Source organism: Macroventuria anomochaeta (assembly GCF_010093625.1).
Source record: "Macroventuria anomochaeta strain CBS 525.71 unplaced genomic scaffold BU25scaffold_25, whole genome shotgun sequence".
Lineage (NCBI taxonomy): Eukaryota > Fungi > Ascomycota > Dothideomycetes > Pleosporales > Didymellaceae > Macroventuria > Macroventuria anomochaeta.
Window position 1 is genome coordinate 354,817 of NW_022985386.1, and position 23,908 is coordinate 378,724.

General features: G+C 52.5%; 10 protein-coding genes across 10 annotated transcripts; 4 read left to right on the forward strand and 6 right to left on the reverse strand.

Moving 5' to 3' along the window:
- Positions 1 to 4,349: 4,349 nt before the first annotated feature.
- Positions 4,350 to 4,810, reverse strand: BU25DRAFT_115880 (uncharacterized protein). The gene has a single exon (XM_033700387.1). The coding sequence runs from the start codon at positions 4,666 to 4,668 to the stop codon at positions 4,393 to 4,395; it is 276 nt and encodes a 91-aa protein (XP_033559759.1). The 5' UTR covers positions 4,669 to 4,810; the 3' UTR covers positions 4,350 to 4,392.
- A 5,356-nt stretch (positions 4,811 to 10,166) lies between these two features.
- Positions 10,167 to 11,525, reverse strand: BU25DRAFT_412607 (uncharacterized protein). Its single transcript, XM_033706832.1, has 3 exons — positions 11,240 to 11,525; positions 10,721 to 11,178; positions 10,167 to 10,669 (listed from the first exon to the last, which is right to left on the reverse strand). Exons 1-3 carry the CDS (start codon positions 11,308 to 11,310, stop codon positions 10,392 to 10,394), a joined length of 807 nt encoding a protein of 268 aa, XP_033559760.1. The 5' UTR covers positions 11,311 to 11,525; the 3' UTR covers positions 10,167 to 10,391.
- BU25DRAFT_115926 (HET-domain-containing protein) lies at positions 11,343 to 13,186 on the forward strand. Its single transcript, XM_033700389.1, has one exon. The coding sequence runs from the start codon at positions 11,746 to 11,748 to the stop codon at positions 13,114 to 13,116; it is 1,371 nt and encodes a 456-aa protein (XP_033559761.1). The 5' UTR covers positions 11,343 to 11,745; the 3' UTR covers positions 13,117 to 13,186.
- Position 13,187: 1 nt separating this feature from the next.
- On the reverse strand, positions 13,188 to 14,536 carry BU25DRAFT_115952 (uncharacterized protein). Its single transcript, XM_033700390.1, has one exon. The coding sequence runs from the start codon at positions 14,248 to 14,250 to the stop codon at positions 13,258 to 13,260; it is 993 nt and encodes a 330-aa protein (XP_033559762.1). The 5' UTR covers positions 14,251 to 14,536; the 3' UTR covers positions 13,188 to 13,257.
- On the reverse strand, positions 14,467 to 15,571 carry BU25DRAFT_115911 (uncharacterized protein). The gene is made up of 2 exons (XM_033700388.1): positions 14,826 to 15,571; positions 14,467 to 14,771 (listed from the first exon to the last, which is right to left on the reverse strand). The coding sequence occupies exons 1-2, from the start codon at positions 15,476 to 15,478 to the stop codon at positions 14,684 to 14,686; spliced, it is 741 nt and encodes a 246-aa protein (XP_033559763.1). The 5' UTR covers positions 15,479 to 15,571; the 3' UTR covers positions 14,467 to 14,683.
- A 94-nt stretch (positions 15,572 to 15,665) lies between these two features.
- On the reverse strand, positions 15,666 to 16,628 carry BU25DRAFT_432838 (uncharacterized protein; the record flags this gene model as incomplete). Its single annotated transcript, XM_033708744.1, has 2 exons — positions 15,666 to 16,454; positions 16,485 to 16,628. 2 exons carry the CDS (start codon positions 16,626 to 16,628, stop codon positions 15,666 to 15,668), a joined length of 933 nt encoding a protein of 310 aa, XP_033559764.1.
- A 320-nt stretch (positions 16,629 to 16,948) lies between these two features.
- BU25DRAFT_396950 (uncharacterized protein) lies at positions 16,949 to 18,721 on the reverse strand (the record flags this gene model as incomplete). Its single annotated transcript, XM_033704853.1, has 6 exons — positions 16,949 to 17,065; positions 17,120 to 17,235; positions 17,285 to 17,725; positions 17,783 to 17,929; positions 17,976 to 18,385; positions 18,516 to 18,721. The coding sequence occupies 6 exons, from the start codon at positions 18,719 to 18,721 to the stop codon at positions 16,949 to 16,951; spliced, it is 1,437 nt and encodes a 478-aa protein (XP_033559765.1).
- A 741-nt stretch (positions 18,722 to 19,462) lies between these two features.
- Positions 19,463 to 20,960, forward strand: BU25DRAFT_412608 (AhpC-TSA-domain-containing protein). The gene is made up of 3 exons (XM_033706833.1): positions 19,463 to 19,726; positions 19,849 to 20,272; positions 20,322 to 20,960. Exons 2-3 carry the CDS (start codon positions 19,870 to 19,872, stop codon positions 20,714 to 20,716), a joined length of 798 nt encoding a protein of 265 aa, XP_033559766.1. The 5' UTR covers positions 19,463 to 19,726; positions 19,849 to 19,869; the 3' UTR covers positions 20,717 to 20,960.
- A 54-nt stretch (positions 20,961 to 21,014) lies between these two features.
- Positions 21,015 to 21,555, forward strand: BU25DRAFT_460294 (uncharacterized protein; the record flags this gene model as incomplete). The annotated part of the gene is made up of 2 exons (XM_033710346.1): positions 21,015 to 21,160; positions 21,246 to 21,555. 2 exons carry the CDS (start codon positions 21,015 to 21,017, stop codon positions 21,553 to 21,555), a joined length of 456 nt encoding a protein of 151 aa, XP_033559767.1.
- Positions 21,556 to 22,461: 906 nt separating this feature from the next.
- On the forward strand, positions 22,462 to 23,479 carry BU25DRAFT_492834 (uncharacterized protein; the record flags this gene model as incomplete). The annotated part of the gene is made up of 2 exons (XM_033711669.1): positions 22,462 to 22,701; positions 22,758 to 23,479. The coding sequence occupies exons 1-2, from the start codon at positions 22,548 to 22,550 to the stop codon at positions 23,477 to 23,479; spliced, it is 876 nt and encodes a 291-aa protein (XP_033559768.1). The 5' UTR covers positions 22,462 to 22,547.
- Between the last annotated feature and the right edge of the window lie 429 nt (positions 23,480 to 23,908).

A 23,908-nucleotide genomic window follows, 5' to 3' on the forward strand; every position in this document is an offset into this window, starting at 1 on the left:
CTGGTAATTTTGTTGAAGTGTGAACGTGCGACAGTAGGCTTGTTTGGTAATACGGCAGGTCTGAAACACGGCTCAGAGCGCTTTGCCTGATGGAGGGCGTGCTCCATACTATAGACTGGGATGGCGGATGGGTTGGAAGGGTCCCGAAATTTGATGGGTTTTGTAGATCGGTAGTTCATGTTTGCATGTCACGGTTGATGGGAGTCGTTGTGAAGTGTAAAGGTGAATTCAAATATGCTACAAGAAAGACTCCGCGTAATGCCATGCAAATTTTGGCTCGCAGAACAAACGACATAGGAAATAAGAAAATCGACTTAAGATCTAGATCAGAAACAATCGTGAATCCATCTTCGCACCCACTGCTCGTCAGCCTACCATGCGCAAAAAGACAATGTGTAAAGCAAGGCAGTTTTGTATTGTCGACTGTCTGAAGCTCCCGTGAGAATACCTACAAACGACAAAACATCCTCCCAAACACTTTGAGCCCCTGCCCGAGGAGACATCAAGACGGCGGAACGCAGACAAGACATTTATGAAAGGGGTCAAGCGACCCATGAGAGTTTGTACAGAATGAATATCGCATCAACTTATACTAGACGCTGGGAGCGCTTAGTAGGTGCCGTAGCCGGAGCCGTAACCGGAACCGTAGCCGGAGCCAGCGGTAGGTGTAGCGGCGGGGGTGGAGGTAGCAGCCTCGGGGGTAGAGGCAGGGTACTCAGCGGGAGCAGACGAGGGGGTCTCGACGGCAGCGGGAGTGGAGGAAGGGTAAGCAGTCTCGCCACCAGCAGGGCCAGTGGGGTAGGCAGGGTACTCGACAGCGCTGGATGTAGCCTCCTCACCGGCAGGGGTGGAGGAGCTGGGGACCTCAGTCTCGACGGAAGGAGTCGACGAGGTGGGGTAGGCAGACGAAGCAGGAGCAGAGGCGGAGGGAACCTCAGAGACGAAAGAGAAGCTGGGGAGAGTCTCGCTGGGGACGGCGCCGGTGCCGGTGGGGTAGGCAGGCTTGGTCAGAGTAGAGAAGCCAGTGGGGCCGGCAGGGTAGGGAACAGTGCCGTTGCCAGTGGGGTAGGGAGCACCGGAGGAGACACCGCCAGCAGGGCCGGTAGGGTAGGATTGCTCACCAGCGGGAGTGGAGGCAGGGTACTCGCCGTTGCCGCCAGCGGGAGTAGTGGGCTTCTCAGAGTCGGGGGTAGCGGTAGCAGACTCCTGGCCAGCGGTGACGGTGACGGTCTCCTTAGCGGTGACGGTGACGGTGACGGGAGCGGCGCAGTCCTCGCCCTCACCACCAGCAGGGGCGGTGGGGGTGCTCTGCTCACCAGCGGGAGTGGAAGCACTGTTGCCACCGGCAGGGCCAGTGGGGTACGAGCTCTCACCACCAGCAGGGCCGGTAGAGTAGCCCTCCTCACCAACGGGGACGTCAGAAGAGCCGGAAGGAGTGGGCTTGACGGTAACGTAGCGGGTCTGGGTCTGGGTGGACTTCAGGGTGGTGGTGCCAGTCTGCTGCTCGCCGCCGGCAGGGCCGGTGGGGTAGGACTCCTCACCAGCGGGGGTGGAGGAAGTAGGGTAGGTACCCTCACCGCCAGCGGGGCCAGTGGGGTAGGAGCCAGCGGGCTGAGTCTCGGAGGCCTTCTCCTTGGTGACAACGACGGTCGAGTAGATGGTCTGGGTGGAGGTGGAGGTGACCTCAGTGGTAACTGGGTGAGCAGTCGAGCCAACACCAACGGTGTAGATAAGGGTCTCGGTGACCTCGTGGGGAACCTCAGAGACGGGGTAGGAGCTGGTAACAACGTTGTCCTTGGAGGCGGGAGCTGAAGGAGCGGGTGTGGCCTTCGTCAGGTCAGACTCGGGGCAGACGGTGGTGCCGACGGCAACGACGCTGGTGACGAGCGAGGTCGAACGAGCCGGGCAGTCGGAGACGGTCGAGGGGCACGCAGTGACGGTGAAGATCTGGGTGCTGTAGATGACCGAGGTGACGTAGTCGCTCATAGGAGTGGTCTCGGGGTAAGAACCGGAGCCAGTGCCGGTAGGGTAGGCAGTGACGCCAGTAGGACGAGCACCGGTGCCAGTGGGGTAGCCGCTGGGGTAGAAGGTCTTGGAAGCCTCAGATGCGAGAGGAGTCGAGGCACCAGTGCCAACGGGGTAGCTGGAGGAGCCGACAACGCCAGTAGGAGCGTAGATCGAGCTGGGAGGGTAGACACCAGTGGCAGGGGTGCTCTCAGCGCCAGCGGGAGTGGAAGAGCTAGCACCACCGGCAGGAGGGTAGCCGTTGCCGTAGTCGATCACGCTCGAGGAAGCAGCGGGAGCGGAGGAGGCAGGGTAAGAAGAGGACTCAGCGGCGAGAGGAGTGGAAGAGCTCGCGGCAGGGGTGGAGGAAACACCACCACCGACAGGGTAGCCGGTAGTCTCAGCAGCAGGAGTGCTGCTGGCGGGAACCTCAACGGAGCTGGAGGGGACCTCGCCGGCGTATGAAGAGCTCTCGGCGGCGGCGGGGGTTGATGAGCTGGCGGGGACCACAACGGAGCTGGAGACACCACCGGCAGGGGCAGAGGGAACGGGGTAGCCGTTGCCGTAGTCGATCACGCTGGAGGAGGCAGCGGGAGCAGAGGAGGCGGGAACCTCAGGGGCGTACGAGGAGCTCTCTGCGGCGAGGGGAGTGGAGGAGCTGGCAACAACAGCTGTGGAAGAAGCGCCGCCGCCAATGGGGTAAGCGGTGGTCTCTGCGAGAGGAGTGCTGCTGGGAGCGGGGACAGAAGAGACAACGGGAACGGAAGAGACAGCAGGGGCCGAGGAGACCTCAGGTGTACCGTATTCAGAGCCGTAGCTGGTGTCGTAGCTGTTGCCAGTGCCGTAGCCGTAGCTGTTGCCAGTGCCGTACTCGCGACGCTGCTGGCGGGTGGAGCGAGCCTCAGCGGCATCAGCAGCCGCAAGGGCGGCGAGGAAAGCAACAGTAAGCTTCATCATTTTGGCTGATCAAAAAGGTTCCTTGCTCTTAAAAATGTGTAGATGTTGATGTCCAAGTAATTCCGCGTGGGAGTCTGAAGGTCCAGGAAAGAGTGACTGGACTTGTTCAAAGAATGGCGCGTCCGAAGACTGACGGAAAAGCGAATGTGTGGAAAGGAAAGTGAGCCTTGTCGTGATGAGAGCTTCAACGAGGCGGCAGAGAGCCGATATATGAATGAGCGGGCGGTCTCTACAGGAGGCTAAGGAAACCACTGGGCGCACAGATGGTATACCCCTGGCGGCTGTTAATTTCGGCCAGGGACGGTCGCGGACACCAGTGAGCGGCAAGGTTGCCTCTATGCGCGTGGGTCCTGGTGTTGCTAGCCAGGCACCGCGACCAGGGTGCGGCTAGGGTGTTGCATGCGGCAGCCAGTCAGGAGAGTCCGGCAGCAACGTCGCCATCTTGGAGGCGCCCGCGCAGATGCAGCGCAGCACGATGCTGGCCGTGGGTGGTAAGGCTGATCAATCGCCCATCTTGACGCCGCTGGTCACTCAAACCGCCAGCGCGAGAAGGCGGCCACGATAGGAGGCCGTAGTTTGGCTGCAGTCCCTGCGACTCATGCCGCCCACCGCTACCATCACTTGCTGCCTCGGTGACTCGCCTGCGGCGGTCCCAAATTGCGTTTCATGGCGCTTGGCCGACAATAGAAGCCTACCCTGCGATGATCCCCCCTTCTTGAGCAGATACGGAAGCAAGCGGGTACCTAGTGGGAGCGTGGGATGATGGCGAGCACAATGCCGTGCTTCGAGGTGCTGGAACTGTGCTCGAAGGAGCGCCAGCACTGCCAGCGCCGCTCTCTGGGTGCATCCCTCGCCGCCAGCTCCTGTGCGATGTTGGAGAGTAGCAACACGACCGGCACGTTTCTCGTGTTCTTCGTGTGCGGTCCGCGCTCCATTGGGGTGATAAGAGCGCAGTGTGGGTGCTTCGAGGGGGCGCGCCACCGCTAGCGAGTGCTCGCCGTGGCCAAGCTTTGGATGAACCTTCCTAATTTAATCCGGTGCGACAGTCACCTCCACCACTCTCAATCAGCCGTCCCTGCTCGCCGGCACGATTTGCACAACTGCACCGATCAGCTGTGCACTCGGCATCGCGATTGACATCATCGTCGCGCTGGCAACGAACTAGGGTGTATGTTCGAGGCCTCGAGCAGCACCAGAAATATCTTCGTTGCATGGCCGTTGCTAGACGGTGATCCTTTGTTGAAGTTGGCTCATGTCACGCTTCAAACGGCCGCCACAAACGAAGCCACAAGCTCTCTTCAGCTGCGCTCTTGCACGCCTCAGCCGGGGCGTCCCCGCGCCGAAGCACTTCCGATACTTGGCAGACGTCAGAGCAGATCGCATGAATACACAGCCACTTTCTCTTCAACGGTACAGTTGGCAGAGTAAGCCTCATGAGACACTGTCGAGACTCTCACGATCGACCTTGAACCGGGTGACCAATTGACGATATGTCTTTCGAGCGGGCACGACGTTGAATGTCATCCGCAGAGCCTCTGGTTTGATGAGGCCTGACACTTGTCCCTGTCGTCTTGCAACAAATGGTTGCGCAACAATGACAGAAGTATCGGTACGACAAACGACGAACATCGGCCCAGAAAGAAGAAAACATCCGACGAGATGAAGCCACAGCCTCGCTGCTTTTCCTGGTCTCGCTGTCCGATCCATCTCAGCTCATCTGTTCGTATTCTTCATTTCGATGCAATTACTCCGGCAGTCCGTCCAAGATCTAGGCTCGGTGACTGTGCTCAACTTCAAGTCGGCAAGTCTGCAACAACAGCTTTGTGCAAACATGCACCTGCGACAAATTTGATCTCTGTTGATTGTTGAGCGATGCAAAGTTCGACTACCATAGTGTGCGTGCTCAATACGCTCTAGCACACCCTACACAACCTCAGACCTACACATTCGCGCCTCGACCAATCAGCGCGCAAGTACCTGTCGCTCGAAACATGCGCCCTGTCCGGGGTTGCATGACACCTGAAACCGTGTGCTGGATTCTGATTCATGCATTGGCCTTCCAGGAGCCCATCGATGTTCACCGTCAATTGCCAGGCTGCGTATCAGGGACCCGTACCAAGACGTTCCCTCTCATTACACCTCTTACAGAGATTTCCTCGGCTGTCAGACTGCAGCAAACGGGTCGTCCCGCCTTACGAAACAGTCTTTTGTTCGAAACGAAACAGGCTCAACAGGTCCACCTTGCGCCATCTCCAACGTTCATGCTGTTGGTTCAATAACGAGAAAGCCGACATGTCTTCATAACCTTGACACGCCAAGATGGATCCCAAACGTCGAAGGATCAACTTCCCCCACAATACATGGCAATCTCGTAGTCATCACGAAACGAAACGAACGTGATTGCCGGATCACCAGCTAGGAACGTGGATGTTGACAGTCAACTCCAAGCGTCTAGATCGATGCAGCCCGGCACCGTTTCCGCGGCATTGGGTCTCTGTTCCAGAAGTCTAATGAAAGTGGTTGCAGCACTGCGAACGTCGTCATACCCCACGTAACAGCAGCACATGCAAAGACTGGCGACTGGCGATTATCGACCGAGGCGGTGCCAGTCGGTTCTCGATTTGACTACTTGATATGCTTGTTCAGAGATCTCGTGTATGTGGAACAGTCACAGGTCTCATCTCAGCCCGCTCGCAACGATCTTCGAGCCCCGTTGGTATCGCGATGATAGTTGACTCTCCATGGAGCTTATGTTTTGGAATCACTCGCCCACCGTCCACTGCCGATGCATGACCTGTTCGAGCAGTCACTGTCCCATTTGCATCAAGTCCTGCTTTAATATGAACGCCAAGACCTTCCACTGCAACCATCTCTTGTGGTTCTGCTTTGCCACTGCGAGGCTTTCTGCGTTTCCAGAAGCAAAAGCCGGTACGTAGTGAGATGATGAACACCGAGGGTATGACAGCTCCAATGGCCGCTTTGACACCTGTCGAGAGGCCGGAGGAACCTTGATCTGCACCTGAAGTGTCCCGCTGGATACACCTCCCGTAGCTGTCGCTAACAAATCAGATCGCTGGTACCTCAGTCGCAGGTAATCGGCAGCTGGACGAATCAATCCGCCCGTAGTGAACGTCACTACCTGCTCTGAGGTGCGCCCATTCTGGCACAACGTATTTGTATAGACGTCGCCGGTTTCCAGTATGCGCCGATCAGCTTGGCCGATGTATTGTTGTGGGCAACACGTTATCGCCGTCTCGCCAGGAATCCATTCTTCGGTTGTACGAGATGAAGTTGAGCGTGTCGAGTGCGTTAACCAACCCTCCGGACAGGCCGTTGCTGGCAAGTAGAAGACTCCTGCGAACCTCGACTCTTCGGTGGTCATCCATGGATAGCACGTTGTCAGGTGCGCTAGGAACCTGCCGTTGCATCCATGGCCCCAGACGCTGTCCACGATATGACTGCATGGGCTCACGGGTACAGTACTATGAGCTGGATTCCAAGACCGATACCCCGTTCTGGTCGTCATGGTTGAAGCCGTTTGTACACTCTTCAGGGAGGTTGCTGCTCGAAGTGCCCCCTGCCCAGGCGCTTGAGGTAAGAGGCGTTTTTCAGATACTTCTCCTGCCCGCAGCCTTACCATATACACTTTATCCACTACATTGATCAGATGGGCCACGCATTAGGCTCATAATAGATAAGTATTCGAAGTACGTCTGTCTGCCGCGGATGTGTTGCTCGAAGGCATCTTGGAGGCAACGCACTGCCCTGATGATTTTGGTCAGCAGCTGTAACTCAAGAGCCTCGCTCGCTCGGCTCGGTAATCCACAGATATTCCTTGTGTTGGTTTCTTCTTCTTGCGGAAGTCAGATCGAGTGTAATCATCCGACATTGAGATGATTCGAACCTACCATCTACTTGCGCTAACATATAGAAGGTCCACGGGTCCTACCCATTCTTGCGCCAGTATGATTTATGGCATGTCGCTGATACACTCAGTGTGACCCACCGAGCAGCGACACTCTTCTACCCGGTCATCGAACGCTCCATTGTCGATCACAAATGCGAACGTCGTTACCTTGCAGTGAAGTGATCAATCGTTGCACTTAGTCACCGCATGGCGAGGCTGAGTGAAGCACTTAACTTGCTCCGCCTCAGCCACATGTTCGTCCGGGGTTTAGAGACGTATAACCCCGGCCACGTCAGCGCGATTCCCTGATCCTCACGACCTTGGAGCATTTCGACTGTACCGGTCGCTTGCGATTGGCAGTCCTATCTCTGCTCGCTCCCATAAGCCTGTTTCATGCAGCGTTCGCTTGCTCGAGTTGGCAACAACTGTGGTGCTGGCTGCAGTGCACTGCCATACTTCCTCACTGAACGTAACACGGGCACACGCAACCTTCTGTGTAGTCAGTTGTCCGAAGGTTCCGTGTAACGAAGTTACGGCGGTAGTCTCAAGTCCGAGTGTGGAGGCTCAATCACATTCACGTCGTTGCTTACTTAACTACCATTTGACGGTTTAGAGCGGCTCTCAATGTGTATAACTATACCCACTTGTCCTTTCTACGGGACATTATTTCGAGCAACATACACAGGTTTATCTTGATATTGACTTTGATCCAGCTTGAATTACAATGTGCCAAATGAAAGATAGTCTAGATGACCTCCGATTCGAGATCTGCTTCGGAGTTTTCGCCATCCTTAGTTTCTTCGCTACTCTTGCTGGCGTGTATCACAAGGAGTCACTTGGTTGTATATTGTTTCGACAATGCTGTCTTAAACTGGGACATTTGATGTCTCCTGCTTTTGTCTACAGGAGCTAAAAGGCTAAAGGCTACAGGTTTCAAGCCCGAGATGTGCCTTCGTACAGTCGAAAATCACTTGGACTACAGCAACGGATCAAAATATATCGCTCCGCCTCCGTACCATCCAGTCAAACGAAGAGCACATCCCAAAGTTCCATCGGAAGCTGCTGGAGAACATTTTGCGAGCGTGAGAAGTTTCACTACAGAACAAACGTCATTTGCGGATCTGCCAGCATGGCCAACGTCGGTTTATTGCAAGTACGACACGCATCCATATGGAGGGTATGAGCCTGCATATGCCGGATAGAGATCAAAAGGTTGACACAGTACTACTTATATACCTAATGAAACGATGATACCCAATGTTCGAAGAAATGGAGCATCTCCACATGTCATCATATTCATCGATGGCTCACGCATACACAATGCTTGGGGTACGCCGAAGCTTTCAGATCACACAAGAGCGATGGTCTTGAGGTGGGCGTAGGTGGAACAACTCATGCAGGTCAATATCAGACCTTTGGCACAGACCAATGTAGACTCAAAGTCGATTCTTTGACATGCAAACCCAAATCTGCCAGGCTGAGCGAAAGCTTACATAAATGTTCCGGCAAGTTTGGGCCTACAGTCCGAGCAACACATGTTTCGAGTCTCCGTATGTCTGAACTTCGGTGATGGGGTTTCCTCGTGCTATGGGTCTGCTCTTGTCATCGTGAGCTATGCTTCCCACGACAGACATACGTGGAACATGTTGGTTTTTTTCATGTATAACGACAGAAGGGTCTGGCATCAGGCAATCGCAGCCAGGTTTTCGATATTGACTAAGACGAATAAGCACTTTGTAGACACTGAAAAATAATCGCTTAAAGGTCGAAGTTTCGTGGGAACGGAACGGACATGAGAAGTATCGATGGCCTTTTCGAATTATCTGTCGACGTACAGAACCCGAAACATCGTCTTAGGTGAACAGCATTCTTATTCGAAGGGATTCAGCCACTGCGAGCTTAGATATCGAGATAGTGGAAGACGAGCAGACATTATAAGGATCTTTCGGTGTTTTGAACTTGCAGACAGCATAAGAGCGAAGCAGAAGTCAAGGTTGAAATAGGAACCTTCTTATGGAGAGCCTGTGCGCAAAAGAGCCAAACATAAGCTATGGCTACCCAGCTTTCCAGGTCAGTCGAGGAAGACGGACAAACAAACAGGTCGAGATCGTGAACCACTTTGGTAAGAGTCCAAAACACAGACCGTCTTTCCAAGTATATTTTCTGTCAACGCAGGCAAGTAAAATAAATGTAGAAGAAAGGATTGACAACAAGAGTCAGGCTTACAGACCCACACCCTAAAGAGCTTGAAAACCTGTCGACCCAGGCTAGCCCACATGCGGTAACATTGTATGCGTCGCTGCATAGAACGACCGGACTGTCGTTCCCGTTGAGGGCTCACATTAGAATTTGGAGATCTGCGCTTGAATGCCATGACAAGATCAATCGCGCGCCTATAGGGGAGAAGGAAAACCCAGACGTCCTGGTTCTGCGATACAACTTCTCTATGTAAATGATCGCTGTATGTTGAGCTGCCACCTTGTCCTCTTCCTCTGGCGTTGTGAGAGGCACGGTGGTATCCTCGATCTCCCCCTAATCTGTGTCCTTGTGTTCAAGATCGGTCGTTGATAGGGCGTGCGTTGCTACTGTCCACTGGATTGGTGGTGACAATCTCAGCGAGGAGGTGGATGCGCACCACTAGGATGATGGTTGCGGTTCATAAGCAAATAGTTTGTCTGGTAAGGATCCGCTAACAAAGACACAAGGACAAAACAATGTGTGTAGCTTTGGTGTGAACTGTCGAAGTAATGAATGCCGATCCAAACCGGAGAAGCCTCTCTTGTTATTATGGTGAAGACTTATTATGGGGCAGGGAGCCCAGTGAAAGGAAGTCACATCTCTCATCATAGGCGAGACCTCGACAGTCGTACAGTGGCGCCGGCGGGTCCATGTATCACTTCGTGAAACAATGGTATTTATCTGAAGCTCGACCTTGGCGCAACGGACTATCAGGCTGCCATTAACACTCGGTGCGAGTTGGGAGCTTGATGCTCGTAAAGGAGCTTCTTCGATTTATGTTCCTGTAGGCCAAAAGTCGAAAGCGATTTCGACTCGAACACCCTTGTGGGCCAGGAAAGCGACCGAGTGCTATCGTACTTTCAAATTTTGTCGTGCAAGCTTGGAGGCACTCAACTCGATTTCCTGCAGTTGGAGAGAGATATGCATCGCCTGCACTGTGGTCGTGGTGAGAGCATGATATAGCAGGCATGAGGCAATCCAACAGACATGCAAGGTTCTCTGCAGAATATTTGGCCGGTTCAGTCGAACACGAAGTAATGATAGATTATAAACAAGGATCTAGACGAAGAAATTTAGTACGTTACAAGTTCAAGGTTCTAGGTAGGGTATCATTCTTGTCGCGGTATCAATCGGCCCGTACGAGGCCTGATTATTCCTACTCAGACTATTCTGGACTAGCATGTTTCAGGACAAGTATACATCGTCTTCTACTAGCTAGATAGCAACTCAGTGCAGTATTCCATCGTATTCATCAAGCGGCCCACGCCGCCACAATCCTTGCTTCCTAATGTTTGATTCTGCCCCACAGTTCCTTGATGGTGAAGACGTCGTTTTGCACTGATTCGCTGTCCTCTTTCTGATCCTCCTTCTCAAGCTTCGACCTTAGCCTAGCCACCATCAAGTCACGCGCAATCTTCGGCGAAATCAAGCGAATCTCTTCTTCCAACTTGGCTTGGCTGATCATCTTCCCGTTGCAAAGCTCTCTGACGAGATTCTCCGTGAGGTGTTGACAGTTGTTCGAGAGCAGGTTGTACCGCTTATTTGCGGCGATGAAGTGTTCACCTACTATAGATTAGTGTATGTTACTTGTGCTTACTGTGCTCGAAGGCTTACCAAGGGCCTGGATTTCCTCATGTCTCTTTGTCGTCTCGCCCACGTAATAGCACGAGCTCCATGTAGCAACAAACTCCTCGGTAGCTTCGTATACACGGAAGTAATTGTTCATCAACATCTGAACTTTTAGTTGATCGCTCATCAGGTCGTATGCATATGTTAGCCCAAGCCCGCGATCAACGACTACCACGGCCCAATGGGAGATGCTGTTCATGCTCATACCGACGTGCTTTGCGAGAAGGTCATAGGTCTTCCTCGAAAGTTCAAGCCTGCCGAAAGCGATTGGTGTAGTGATTAGGAAGACTGCACGGCTATACGCTTGGGGTGAGCATATGAGCGGAGGTACCTCGGACTCTGAGTTGCCTGTGATCTTCGCCGTGATCTGTCGGAGGTAAAGGTTCTTTTGTCGAACGGCTTCTGCTAACTGTGCATCAGGTGCGCCTTTCTTCCTTCCTTGCCTATGGTATAGAGTTAGTATGGTGCACGTGACTTGTTGCTAGTACCTAGGTAGGTGCATACCATCTTTGCTGAAAGGACTTAAAGGCAGCCTCACCGGCTGTGGTCAACTTCGATAGAGCATCCGATCCCATCTAATGCCACGCTGATACATAAGGATAAAAGTGTAAAATGAGGTTGGAAACTTGATGAGCTGGCGTGGCTGTGCGGCGCATGACATTAGCGTGGCGCTTGCGGCCCGAATCTCTGCAACTTCCTGGTCTTTCCGGGCGCTCGGCTGTGCGCTGTCATCTGTCACACAACAGGCGTCTCACTCTGCAGAAGTCGCGAACAAGCAGTCAAAAGATCATGTTGACGGGAAAGACGTGGCTTGACGAGAGCAAGCGCTGTTGACAGCGAGATGCGGGGCACCTGCAGCAGGCCAAATCCGCCAGGCTGAACACCACAGCTTCGACAGTACAGCCACTTCTTATTGTTAAAGTCGCTATCCTCGTACCTGGCTGTACAGCGGTGACTATCTCGGTGTTGGTCAAGTGACATGACATACGCAGTATTCGAGCGCGCACAGAATGACTCTGGAAGGCAGCAGCAACACTTCGGCGCGGCAGTTGCGTCAGCTGGACATTGAGCGAAATCGTCAGTTCTCTCATCCCTCGATTGACTCCGGTCGCGAAGAAATACGCCTTGTCCGCATCTGTCCGGGTACATTTCCAGACCCAATTCATGCTGAAATGAGAGGTACGACGGCCTTCTACGAATACACGTACACGGCTCTCTCATATCAGTGGGGAGAGACTACAGTGGAGGACGATGTTACACAAATCCTCCTGAATGATCAAATCTTCTGGGTGCGAAGGAACCTCTGGGAGTTTCTCAATCGAGTCCGAGTCGATCCTTTACTCTACCCTCGTCTATTCTGGATTGACGCGATTTGCATCAACCAGAATGCAGACGACAACACGGAGAAGAGCCTGCAGGTTGGTATGATGGATCGAATCTATGGCAATGCGCATAAGGTGATATGCTGGCTTGGTGAGCCTCCTACAAGCTTGGAGGGAGACTTGAGGGATCTTCGAAAATACCTTATCGAAGAAACGACCGCGGACAAGGAAGTTTGTGCATTGCGAGGTTTGAAGTATCTGATGCACCGACCATATTGGACAAGGATGTGGATCGTGCAAGAGGTGGTACTTGCGCGTCGAGTCACACTCATGTGCGGTGGATTTTACTACGACTGGGCTCGAGTGTTGGATCTTTGGGATGATCAACATGAAGAGCCGGGCCTTGACGACTTTCATTTGAACCTGGCTGAGAAAGAGCGTGCTGTACTGCAGTATACAGGAAAGCTTGACAAGATGCAGACGCCGAAATCACAGTCATTTTTCGTATCCATGGTTGATTGGGGAAGAGCTGAGGACGTCATCCGTTGGAGTCGACGCCTGGACCCGTATCGTCGCCGGCCAAACATCGATATCTGGAAGCCTGGATTCGATTTGATCGAAACACTCAACGCTTTCCAGAATCAAGAATGCACAAACCCTCTTGACCGGCTTTATGGTCTGTTGGGCCTTTCCAAGGAGAAGATTTGTACACCAGATTACAGCAAGAGCCTCGTGGATTTGTATGCAGACGTCATGCGACACGTGCTCGGACAAACCGTACGAAGCGGAAACGAGAACGACGAGACCTATGGCGTGCCTGTACCCCTACTTTGTGCTGGCTCCACCAATGGTTGCGGTGCAAGGCTATGTTCACCTTTTTGCTTTGTGCAACACTATCTGAGAGTTCCAGACGACGACGTACAGGAAGCTCAGAAAATGATCGATCTCAGATTAGTGAGTCAGCATGGCTTTGACTGGAAGGCTACTCATCCATGGATTGTTGTGCGACGAAGTCATCAAGCAAACCAGGGCTCACATCAATTAGACGTTGTAGAATGATTGTTTTGCTATGCGTCGCAAAGAACAAGCTCGATTGCTAAGAAAATACTGAGCGTCTTCAACACGGCAACACCTGCCAACGGATTAGATCAAACACTAAACAAGCATACCTCATGCGGACGCGCAGGCACTGCGGTCGCGTCACTCTATCCAAGACCCTGGCAACTTTCTGCATTCCTGGCGCCGAGTACGGTCTTCGTAGACTTTCCTTTTACGTCTGAAGTGGAGCCGGTTCACAGTTGCGTAAGGATCTTGAAACGGCAAGTCTTTACTGTTCAGAGTTGCCTCCGATCGAACAATTGAGACTGATGATCGGTCGTAGGTGTGATCGGTCGTGAGAGCGCTGAATTCAGACACGGCCAGGTACCCAGGAGCTTCAGTGTTGTATGTCCAGTCCCAATCAAGTGTGTACCGTCCATCTTCGGCTTGTTGGAAAGAGATGTATCTGTCCAAGCAGCCATCGAGGCTGTGTGTATAATTAAGAAAATGCGCGAGCTCCCCGCTCATACAGGTTTCGATATCGATATTTAGCAGACGAAGTGCGGAGAGAAATCTTCCCCCGAGCTCATGATCAATCAAATCATGTCCATCGAAGATGTCCTTCAAGAGACCACAATGGCCTCTTCTCAATGTATTGAGCAAAGGAGCACCATCTGGCGACCTTAAACCTTGTGCAACCCACTCCAAACTTTGATCATTTCCTTGGAGGATGAAACGACTGACACGACTCTGGAGAATGATCTTTCGAAACCAGATCAGGTCCGAGCCAGCAAGGTAATCAGAGCTTAACTTACACAACCGCATGAAGTCGGTGACCCACACATCACGGGTTATGGGAGCTAACGAGCTCTCTATAAGATGACTGAACGCCCTGTGTCTTCTTGTAGCCTTCCGGCCGCTAAAATTGTAGTGATATTCGGCCATAGTCATGGTTCCCTTCCTTGAAGACCACCCTGGGTCTATGCCGCAGAGGTTGAAGACGGTGCGCGAGTGCAAAACTTCGGACCCAAACCGCTTGTTGCTGTCCCGGGATTTGTAGTATGGATCCGGTTTGACACGGTATTCATGGAGAAGGCGGCTTACATCAGCTCGAGAATATACTGTAGCCATCTGCCCGTAATCATTAAGGTCCATCGAAGAAAAGAACACGACCACTTACATGCAAAAGCGAGTGATTGAAGCGATCTCTGGTATGAGGGTGGAGACATCCTTCCTGAAACATCCGCTGGAAATCATGCACACTCCCAAATGCCATCAGATCTTTGATGTCTTCCTGGAAGGCGTGGACGATAGGATAAACCTTAAGCGATGGGATGATCTCACCGTACGGTCGTTGGCGACTCCATCGAGCTCCGTAAGCCAAACACTTCCAAAACAAGGAGTATTCGTTCTCTTCGGAAATGACATATTCGGCTTCATTGTTATGCCATTCGTTCGAGTCATTTTGTCCGACAAAATATCGAGTCCTTCGAACCTGATAGAGGCCAAGCAGCTCAAGTCGTGAAGTCACATGACGCGTGACAGTGCGAATTGTGGGACTCAATGGAGCGGATACCGGCTCATTGCTTTAGGCAACAGATGTTACTGATGCCTTTTGCACGCATCTTGCATTTGCAGGACTTTGGCAGCGCAGAGGGGCTGGGAGCACCTGCAGTCTGCAAACAGTCAGCCCGAGACCTTCTCTTTATTAGTGCGAGGAAGTGACTTACTGGATGTTTGTATTGTTTATCGCCAAGGCAGTGCTGAGGCTTGTTATCTCATGCTGTAACCGGATCTCCGTGTTTTTGATGTCATTTGTCTTGAATCCAAGCCTAATGTCGCTGCGCAATTTGGCAAATTTCGAGGCATTGTGGTCCAAACTTAAGGTTTTTGTGATGGGTTCGAGCGGCTTGAGAGCTTCCTCGCAGCTTTTGAGACAAGTCGATATTGTCATAGTTGGGACAGGAAAATGGTGACCTTGTAGAGACGTCTGCTTCTCTACGATGCTGCGAACATCTTGAAGCAATGCCCCAAGCCTCTTCAACAAATCGGCAATGCGAATCAGCTCCTGAGGTGGGTCTTGAACGTTGTGAAGCAGTGACCTGATGGTATTGACAGATTGAAGAAGTTGTATGGCTAAAGAGGCAACAGCTATGCCGCTGGCGACTCCTGAAAGAGACTCCATCAGGTTGGAGTTGGAATGAACTGTAGGCAAGATGTCTATCTCTTTGCAGATCAGGGCTGGGGCATTGATAAGCGATGGAGTGGCGAGTGTGTCACCAGCCTGCGCAACGAGGCTGAGCGTTTCGGTGGTCATTGGGCTGAATCGTCTGCAGGCAGTGTGGCATTGCTGGTAAGCGAATGGCAGCTCGCAGCTCCGCATTGTAGGTTTGAGTTTACAATTCCTGCTCGTATCGTGGCGCCACTATGCGCATGTAACGACTACTATGTATCATCAGTACTCCTGCCTTGCAAACCTCCAGAAGCTGTCATTAGGTATCTTATCTGTCCTTGTAACACCAGTAACTATCAAGAAAGCGCAGCGCTCACGCGCAGGTTTGAAGCCTCCCTTACCATCTACGACCGAATTGTCGCCTCGCCCAGAATTGGTGGTAGGTCGAATAGTCTCTCTCGCCGCTCAGACCGAGTTGACCTGCGACATTGAGATATCCGTCCTCATTCCTCTGTAATCCCTTCGTATCGACATTGCCCAGATTACCATCAAAGGCTTCTTCTGTGTCCCATGTCGCGCGGCAGTACGGGCAAGTTGCCTTGCTCTTCGCAGCCACCTGAATCCACGACTGCATACAGGCCTTGTGCACGTTGTTTCCACAGCTAGCCTTGCAGTATACGATCTCGTCAATCTTCGTGTCGAGTTCGTCGTAGCAGATGGGACACTCGCCCTCGATAGTCTTGCGGTTGCCGTCTTGCTCTTCGCCAAGCTTGTCTTTGCCGTCTGTCTCGACGCCTGGGATGAGCGGTGCATTCTTGATCAGCTCGCGCAGCTCGGTGCTGGTAAGGGCTAGCTGGTAAGCAACGTCTTCTCGTGCCTTGAGAACTCGGAGCATGATGTAGACAATGTGCTTGCACTGATTTCCCTTTTTCGCATGTGGGCAGTCGCAACTAGGGATGAGGCCCACATTGACAGTGTAGACGTTGCCTGTCGAGCCGGCAATGACCACCTTCTCCTCTGGAAGCTCGTCGGTGCCGCATCGTCCGCGTGACAGGACAGTAAGACGTTGTGTGAGTGCGCGGTTTTTGATTTCGAGGTAGCTGCCTGGTGCGCGTGCGCGGTGTTTCCGGAGACGCTTCTCTACAGGCGGTGCATCCCTGTCGTCCTTGGTCTTCTTCTTTTTGGTCTTTTGGAGCGCTTCTTCGACGGCTTCGACCTCAGGCGCTGATGCCAATTTCTTCGACTTCTCCACGGGCGATTGATATTCATCGCTGTAGTCGTCCTCGCCGTACTCGACATAGCTAACGGCTGCCTTGCGTTTGCGTGTTAATCTTGAGGGTGGTAAGGATGTGGGCTCCATGCTATTTAGAGACAATACGCGTAGGAGCAGCGCGATCGTGGTCAGCTTGGGGCAGGTGAGACGTCTGTTGAGCAATTGCGACTTGTGGATGGTATGGATGAAAGTGGACGTGGCGATGACGACAATCGATAACGATAATGGCAAGCGCGTTCCAAGAAGCGCGCTGGCACGTGAGCCATACATTCACACAAGACCTCCAGGACAGTATCCCAGTTCGACGACTAAAAATTACGATTACTATGATATAGCTAAGCTAAAAGTTTGCGTATTCTATGTCGACATTTGCGAGTCCATGCGTGATGATTAAGGTTATCCGCCCTTCACTCCCCATTCCCGAGCACTGCGCTCACTGGCGACCAGTTATCGGCGCAAGAGAACACCTTGCCTCCAGAACCGTTTTGAAGCTCATGTCCTGAGGCCCACATTCCTAGAGCGAACTATTGGCTTGTTAGTGATCATGTCCAGCAAGCAGAGAAATCTTCAAGACTTACAATTGTGACACCAAGGCAAAAGAGGAAAGCGTTGCAGACCGACCACACAGTCATGCGTTTGCTCTTGAACCAGGTTCCCTTATGCTGATAGAACCACATGACCATAGGGAGCGCATCTAAGACTCGTCAGCCATCTATAATCTCATCCTTTGTGCTCGAACTTACAGCTGAACCAAGAACCAAAGAGTGCAGCGATAAGGCCAAGCAAAAGGTTGAAGTTTGGAATCGCCTCAGCGAGCAACCAGGCAACAACCCAAAGTGCAGCACATATCCCAACCCAGCTTCCAAGGCTCTTGAAACTCTTCTGATGTACAACATTTGTTCCCTTCCACATTCGGATGTAGATGTACTTGCAGGCCACTGACCCGTTGACCACACCTGCGATGATAATTGTGGGAATGGCGAAGGCAAAAGCAACTTTGGTGATAACCGGGCTTGCCGAGCCGAGAGCAGGAGACGTAACAAGAGGACCGGCGTAGTAGTAGATGACGGCTGATATGGTCATGTAGAACGTGACTGCGATGCCTTGCTCGAAGAAGAGTGCTTTCTTGAACTCTCGTGGATCCTTCAGTTCGGCCTGGAAGGATAGGAAGGCGACGTGACCGGCTATTTTTCATCAGTCTTGACTCATCCACGAGAATTCACTTGCAGGAAAATACTTACTGTAAGCCAGAATGATGTTCAGAACTGGTCCCAGGCCTTTGACGAAAGGAATATCGGGGTGCACAGCAAGGATATTGCCGGCATCTGGCTTGGAGATGCCGATGCCAATCATGGCAATGAAAACTGCCAGAACGATACTTGCACAAGCTGTCACAGTTAGTCTCGACTACTCTTCCTGGCGAGCTTCACTTACAAAACATGGACAAGTGGCTGACGTTCTTGAAAGTCCTTGGCAGCCCAAGGACGAAGCAGATGATCATACCAGCAACAGCGTAGATGATCGTGCAGGCTCCGTGGCCTGTCAAGGCGTTCATGGCGACAGCGAAAGTCAGCACATGCGCACCGCTGATGAAGATTAGGATGAGGACTGAGCCAACAGCCATGATTTCTCTTCCTATAGGCCCAGCAATAAGTTCTCCACAATCAGGGAATGATTGCACTTTCGGGTAAGCAAGCTTGAACTCGCCAATAAGCCAACCGGTGTAAGTTGCAATCAGACCCAGAAAGCAGATGCACAAGAGACCTGGGACAATACCAAGGATCGCAAGAGCTTGCGGTAGAGCGAGGACGCCCAGGGAGACATTTTCGGCGAGCATCACTATGCTATGTTAGGACGACACCTGCAATGAGAGGGAGGGGAATCTTACAAACTCCCGTCTGCCTGTTCGAGATGTTAGCGATGCTCGATGGTGAAGGTCTGAAGCAGGGATGATTCAACTGATACATTACTTACCACCATACACACGTCTTGTATTGAATTTCGGCTCCTTCTTCGTTGCCGAAAGCATCTTCAGTAAGAGGTGGTAAGACCTGTCCCTCAATGTCTGATAATGTGGCAAGCTGCTGCAGCTCAAGCTCGTTCGATCGCCCAGTCTTACCGGTCTCCTGTTTCGTTTCGGTCAACCCTGTAGAGTCACTGTGTCTCTTCGATGAAACCATATTCGACAAGCGACGGAACATGATGAAAACTTAGAAACTTTGTTTGCAGTGAGATTATGATAAGAGAGCGCAACTGTTTGGGCGAGAGGAAGGGATCTGGCTTCGGAGCCAAATCTGGGGAAAGGACAACAGGGCAGGGCCGAGTACAAAAATAGTGTTGTGTCGTGTGGGTTTTGAGATGATAATGACGACGGTACTGAATCTTCTTGAACCAAATTTAGGAAAGGCACCGTGAATGATGAACGTATCACACCCAACGACTCTCGAAGCTGACGCTTGTCGGCCTCGATCAAGTGTGGGGTACGAAGCGACCCATGGTTCAGGAGATACTGATATCCATTGTTGGCCTCGCAACTTGCTCGCTCGCTATCACGGTGTATTGGCACTCAGATAACAGATCTAGCCTCGAATGTGTACACGTTGCGAAGACCTCCAGGGTACAGCTTCAGGTTTGACCTCTACGTGCTGCATCTGTCGCGCGGCATTGATGGTCTCTGTACATGCACGACCGAAAGTGATTGTTAGCGGAGGTTTTAATGATATCCCATCATCACTCTCGAGTTCAAGGATGTTTGATGAATATATCGCTGGATGGGAACCTCAGGGTCGCACAAGTGAAGAAGGTAGTGAATGGGTGGGGCTAGCGCGAGCGGGAGCTATGACGTATTTGGGTAAGCAGCCGAACGGGAAGTTGCGTTGCAGCGTTCACACTCCCTATAGCCAGCAACCAATCAAAAACGACATGCAACCCCAGGTCTGGAGCTGAAGGTCGCGAAACAAAAGACGCAAGCTCATGTAATCTGCCTAATATGCTTAGGACGTACGGCTTGCCAAGGGGAGGCTGGAGGTCACTACTACTGACAGTTCCTCGGTCGTTCTGGCCTGAGCTTAACATTGCGCTCATACTTCTTCCCTATCCGCTCCAATAACACGTCGCTGCTGCCGTCGTACCATTCGTAGATCGTGCAGGTAACACACAGGGACTCGTGGACAAGACACAAACAGGTAAGCGCCTATCGAGCCGCCTATGTTGACGCGAATCCTCAGCTCCTTCGTACCCTTGCATAACAACCATCATCATCAGAGCATTGATACCATATCACGATACTGACGCGACCGCGCATTAGCTACGCGACAACACCTACACCATGGTTGAGCTACGCAAACGCAAGACGCCCCCTCCAGCGCCTGTGCGCCCAGCTAAGAAGGCGTCTGCGCCTAAGGGCAAGAAAGCTGCAAACGAGAAGACAGTCGTCGAGCAGGCTACCGAAGTTGTCACCGAAGCTGCAGCAGTCGTTACCGAGGCCGTGACTGATGCTGTCGAGACTGCGAAGGAGGCTGTTGCTGACGCGACCAACGGCGAGAGCAAGCCAGCGGCTGCTGCTGCTTTATCCACTGGTGCACCCAAGGTGGGTGACACGATTGATCTCACCAACTTTGGTGGAGAGATTGAGACACACGATGGAAAGAAGACTACGCTTGCGAAGCTTGTAGAGGAGAGCAAGGGCGGTGTCGTGCTGTTCACGTACCCCAAAGCCTCCACACCAGGATGTACGTCGACGTGTCTCACCTACCAGATTCATCGCTAACATGCGTGCAGGCACTACACAAGTCTGCCTCTTCCGCGACTCGTACGCGCCCCTCACCGCGACCGGCTTCAGCATCTTCGGCCTTTCTAACGACAGCCCCAAGGCGAACACCACCTTCAAGACTAAGCAGAACCTCCCTTACAGCCTGTTGTGCGATCCCTCGCAGACACTCATTTCGGCGATTGGTCTGAAGAAGGCACCTAAGGGCACTACTCGGGGTGTCTTCGTGGTAAACAAGGAAGGCAAGGTGCTGGCCTCTGAGCCCGGCAGCCCTGCTGGAACCCACAAGGTCGTACAGAATCTTGTGGCTGGTAGCGGCGATGTCAAGAGTGATGACATCAAGGCTGCAGAGACCGCTGCTGAGGTCGCTGATACGGCGGCCAAGGTTGACAGCAACGAGGCTTGAGAAAAGTAGAAACTTGCGTGTAGTTAGAGGCCTCTCACATGATTCTCTTTCTCATAATGTTGCACACAGAACATCCTACTGCCGACTGTTATTGCGAGTGTCTGCTTACCTCATCTGGCGCAATTATTGCACGCCCTTAAGTGCCATTCATTTTGCTTGATCAGCACGGTCATGCTGGGTTTTATGCAGGTGGGCGCAGATAAGTATAAGCATCTGAGACTTCACGCCGCAGCATTAACGCCCGAGCTGACTGCCGTTTTCAGCTTTCCTTATCGCTCAACTGGACTTTTTGTTCAAGATGGCGAAGCTCATAGTAATCATAGGCACCACACGCAACCAAGGTGGTAGCGTTGCCGAGGCCTTCCTAGCTGACAAGAAGTGGCGCCTTCGCATCATATCTCGCACTCCTTTAAAACCTCCGCACGAGAATGGGCCTCCCGCAGCGTAGAAGTTGTACATGGTGATGTGGACGACGTCAAACCCCTAACTGCTGCATTCACCGGTGCGCACGCCATCTTCGCAATGACAGACTACTAGCCTCCTCTCTCTCTGACCCAGCCGTGCGCGCTGAAGCCGGGAAGCGAGGCATCAGTCCTGAAGAGCGATGCGCTGAGATCGGAATTCAGTGCGGCAAGAACCTCGCACTTGCAGCTCGAACCCCAGATGTGCAGAAGACGCTGGAACGCTACGTCTACAGCAGTCTTGGAAACCACTCGAAGCTGTCAGGCGGCCGGTACATACAGACCTGGCACTGCGACAGCAAGGCCGCCGTCGAACGGTACGGACGCGACGACCCAGTGCTTGGTCCAAGGTCCAGCTTCATCCGCTTCGGTCTTTAAGCAGACAATTAGAAGCGCTTACCTCTCGATATCCAAAAGATTCCTGTGAGTGGAGGGTACTGGCACATCCATATCGACGATCGCCGCAAGCCTGTTCCTGTTGTTTGGACACGACGAGACACCGGCCCCCTGGTCAAAAGACTTGTCGAAGATGTACAGTCTGGTACTCGACTGCAAGGGTTCAGTCAAATGATCAGTTACCGTGAGATCATGGCCATCTGGGTGACCGTGCTGGGCAGGAAGCTGGCGGGCGATGAGGGAATCAAGCAGGTCTCGGAGGAGGAGTACAAGGGATTGGTTGTAGGCGAGGAACGTCATAGGGACTTATTCTGCAGGTCTAGCAGAAACTTAGGGATTTTGAGTACGATGATGGGGACATAGATACGGTTTACCCTGAGGATATTGGAGCCGAGGGGCTTGTGATGAGCTTTGAAGGGTATGTGAAGCAGGAAGATTGATCGAATTTTTTATCGTATAGATAGAGACACTTCCTTCCACTTTGTCGTTCTTATCCCAAGGCCGCGCTTCGCCTTCAAGCCACCAAGCTAAGGCCTGGAAGGCACTTGCTGATGAAGCAAAATCTGTGGCATTGTTTTGGTCACTCTGATGCGTTTTGCTGGAAGCTTCATGAATGGCGTCCATGTCAATTCCGTACTAAAATGAGTCGGACAGCCAGCCCCATGGGATTACGAATCAAATGCAGAGATGAGTCCTGATAGCAGTAACAGAACACAAAGATGGAGTTCAAGATCTCGAAGACCGATGTCAAGCTTCGCACGCTAATGCAAGCTGCTTATAGCGCCCGCGATTGATCCAATTTTGTTATACGTCATTGGTCAGACAAAGGATTGGCTTCACCATGGTCGTTTCGATACTTCCTGGCTTCTCTTCCCAATCAATGCATATAAGCAAGCTGCATATCCTAAACCTCAGTGCATCCATGCAAGTCTTCATCCGGACTGGACACATCGACGACTGTCGCGTCTTGCATCATGAACCGATCGACTGAGATTGCTCCGTCCGCAATCATCCTGCAACGAATGCCCCAGCAGCTGGAAGCCACGAACCGTGGAGATGACTGGACCGGTGTGACCAATGCTGCAACGCGGAGAAGATTGCAGAATCGACATGCTCAAAGGATATGGAGTCAGTTCCCCCATCAATCCACATGTTCTGTGATTACTGATCAGGCTTCGGCATAGGAAAGAGAAAGTTACGACAGCAAGCCTCATCATCTGCATCACCCACAGACACTCACCCCACGCTCCGCGACCAACCTCCCAACACCGAAGTCATCCACATAACCCGCGACCACGCAGCGAACTACATCCCCGGCCGAGTATGCAAAAACATGCTCCCCGGCGCCCAAGCACGGCTAGACTTCTACGCCCGCCGCGCCTACACAGAATACATGCTGCACTCGCCCCGACCAGCAGCTCTGCACATAGTCGTCCAGCTGAACGTGCTCCACGCACTGATGCAAAATGCTTCGATCCTGAAAATCACACCAGGCTCTCTCTGTATCTACGACAGCCTCTCCCCATTCAACCACCAAGGCCCCAGCAATCCATCCACCAACCTCCCACCATCCCTTTGCCCAACGACCTTACAAACCTCGATCCAGCATAGACCGTGGATAGACCTCTTTCCGCTGCCGGAACTGCGCGACGCTGTTTTAAGACTGAGTTGGACGGATCTGGAAGGCGATATCAGTAAAGACCTGCTTGATGTAGACGAGGCTGATGGACTGAAGCCGAATTTGGTTGTCTGGGGTGAGGCATCTGATCCTAGGGCCTGGGAGGCTACGGTACCGTTTCTGAAGAAGTGGGGATGGCTTGTGAGGGGGTGTGAGGAGCTGATTGAGAGTACGAACTATTGGCGGGAGAGGAGGGGGGATCGGAAGTTGGTGTTTGAGATGGGTTGAGCATGGATGCGGGTGAGGCAAGGTTGGTGGAGGCAGGTGCGACGTTCAGAGATACACTTTTAACAGGCGAATCGTCCCTCGTGGAGGCAGTCACAATACTCAGGAACGACGCTTTACAAGTGATAGTTTTCATGAGACACCGTCATCGTGTGCTGAGGCGTTACGAGGAAATACGTACGGCGGACATCGCCAGCAGACTGCTAACGATGTTTCTGCCATGCCACAGGTGATACTTTTGCCCACTGTTTGCTGCCTTGCAAATCTGTTGATGGCGACATATGTTCTTACTCTGTAGAACCAAAGTCCACAGACCAGACGATATCCATCGCCGTTCCGCGGCGCGTCATCCTGACCAGTCTATCTCGAGACCAGCCAGTCTATCTGAGAGAGAGAACGCAGACACAGAGAGGTTTATGCGACAACATCAGC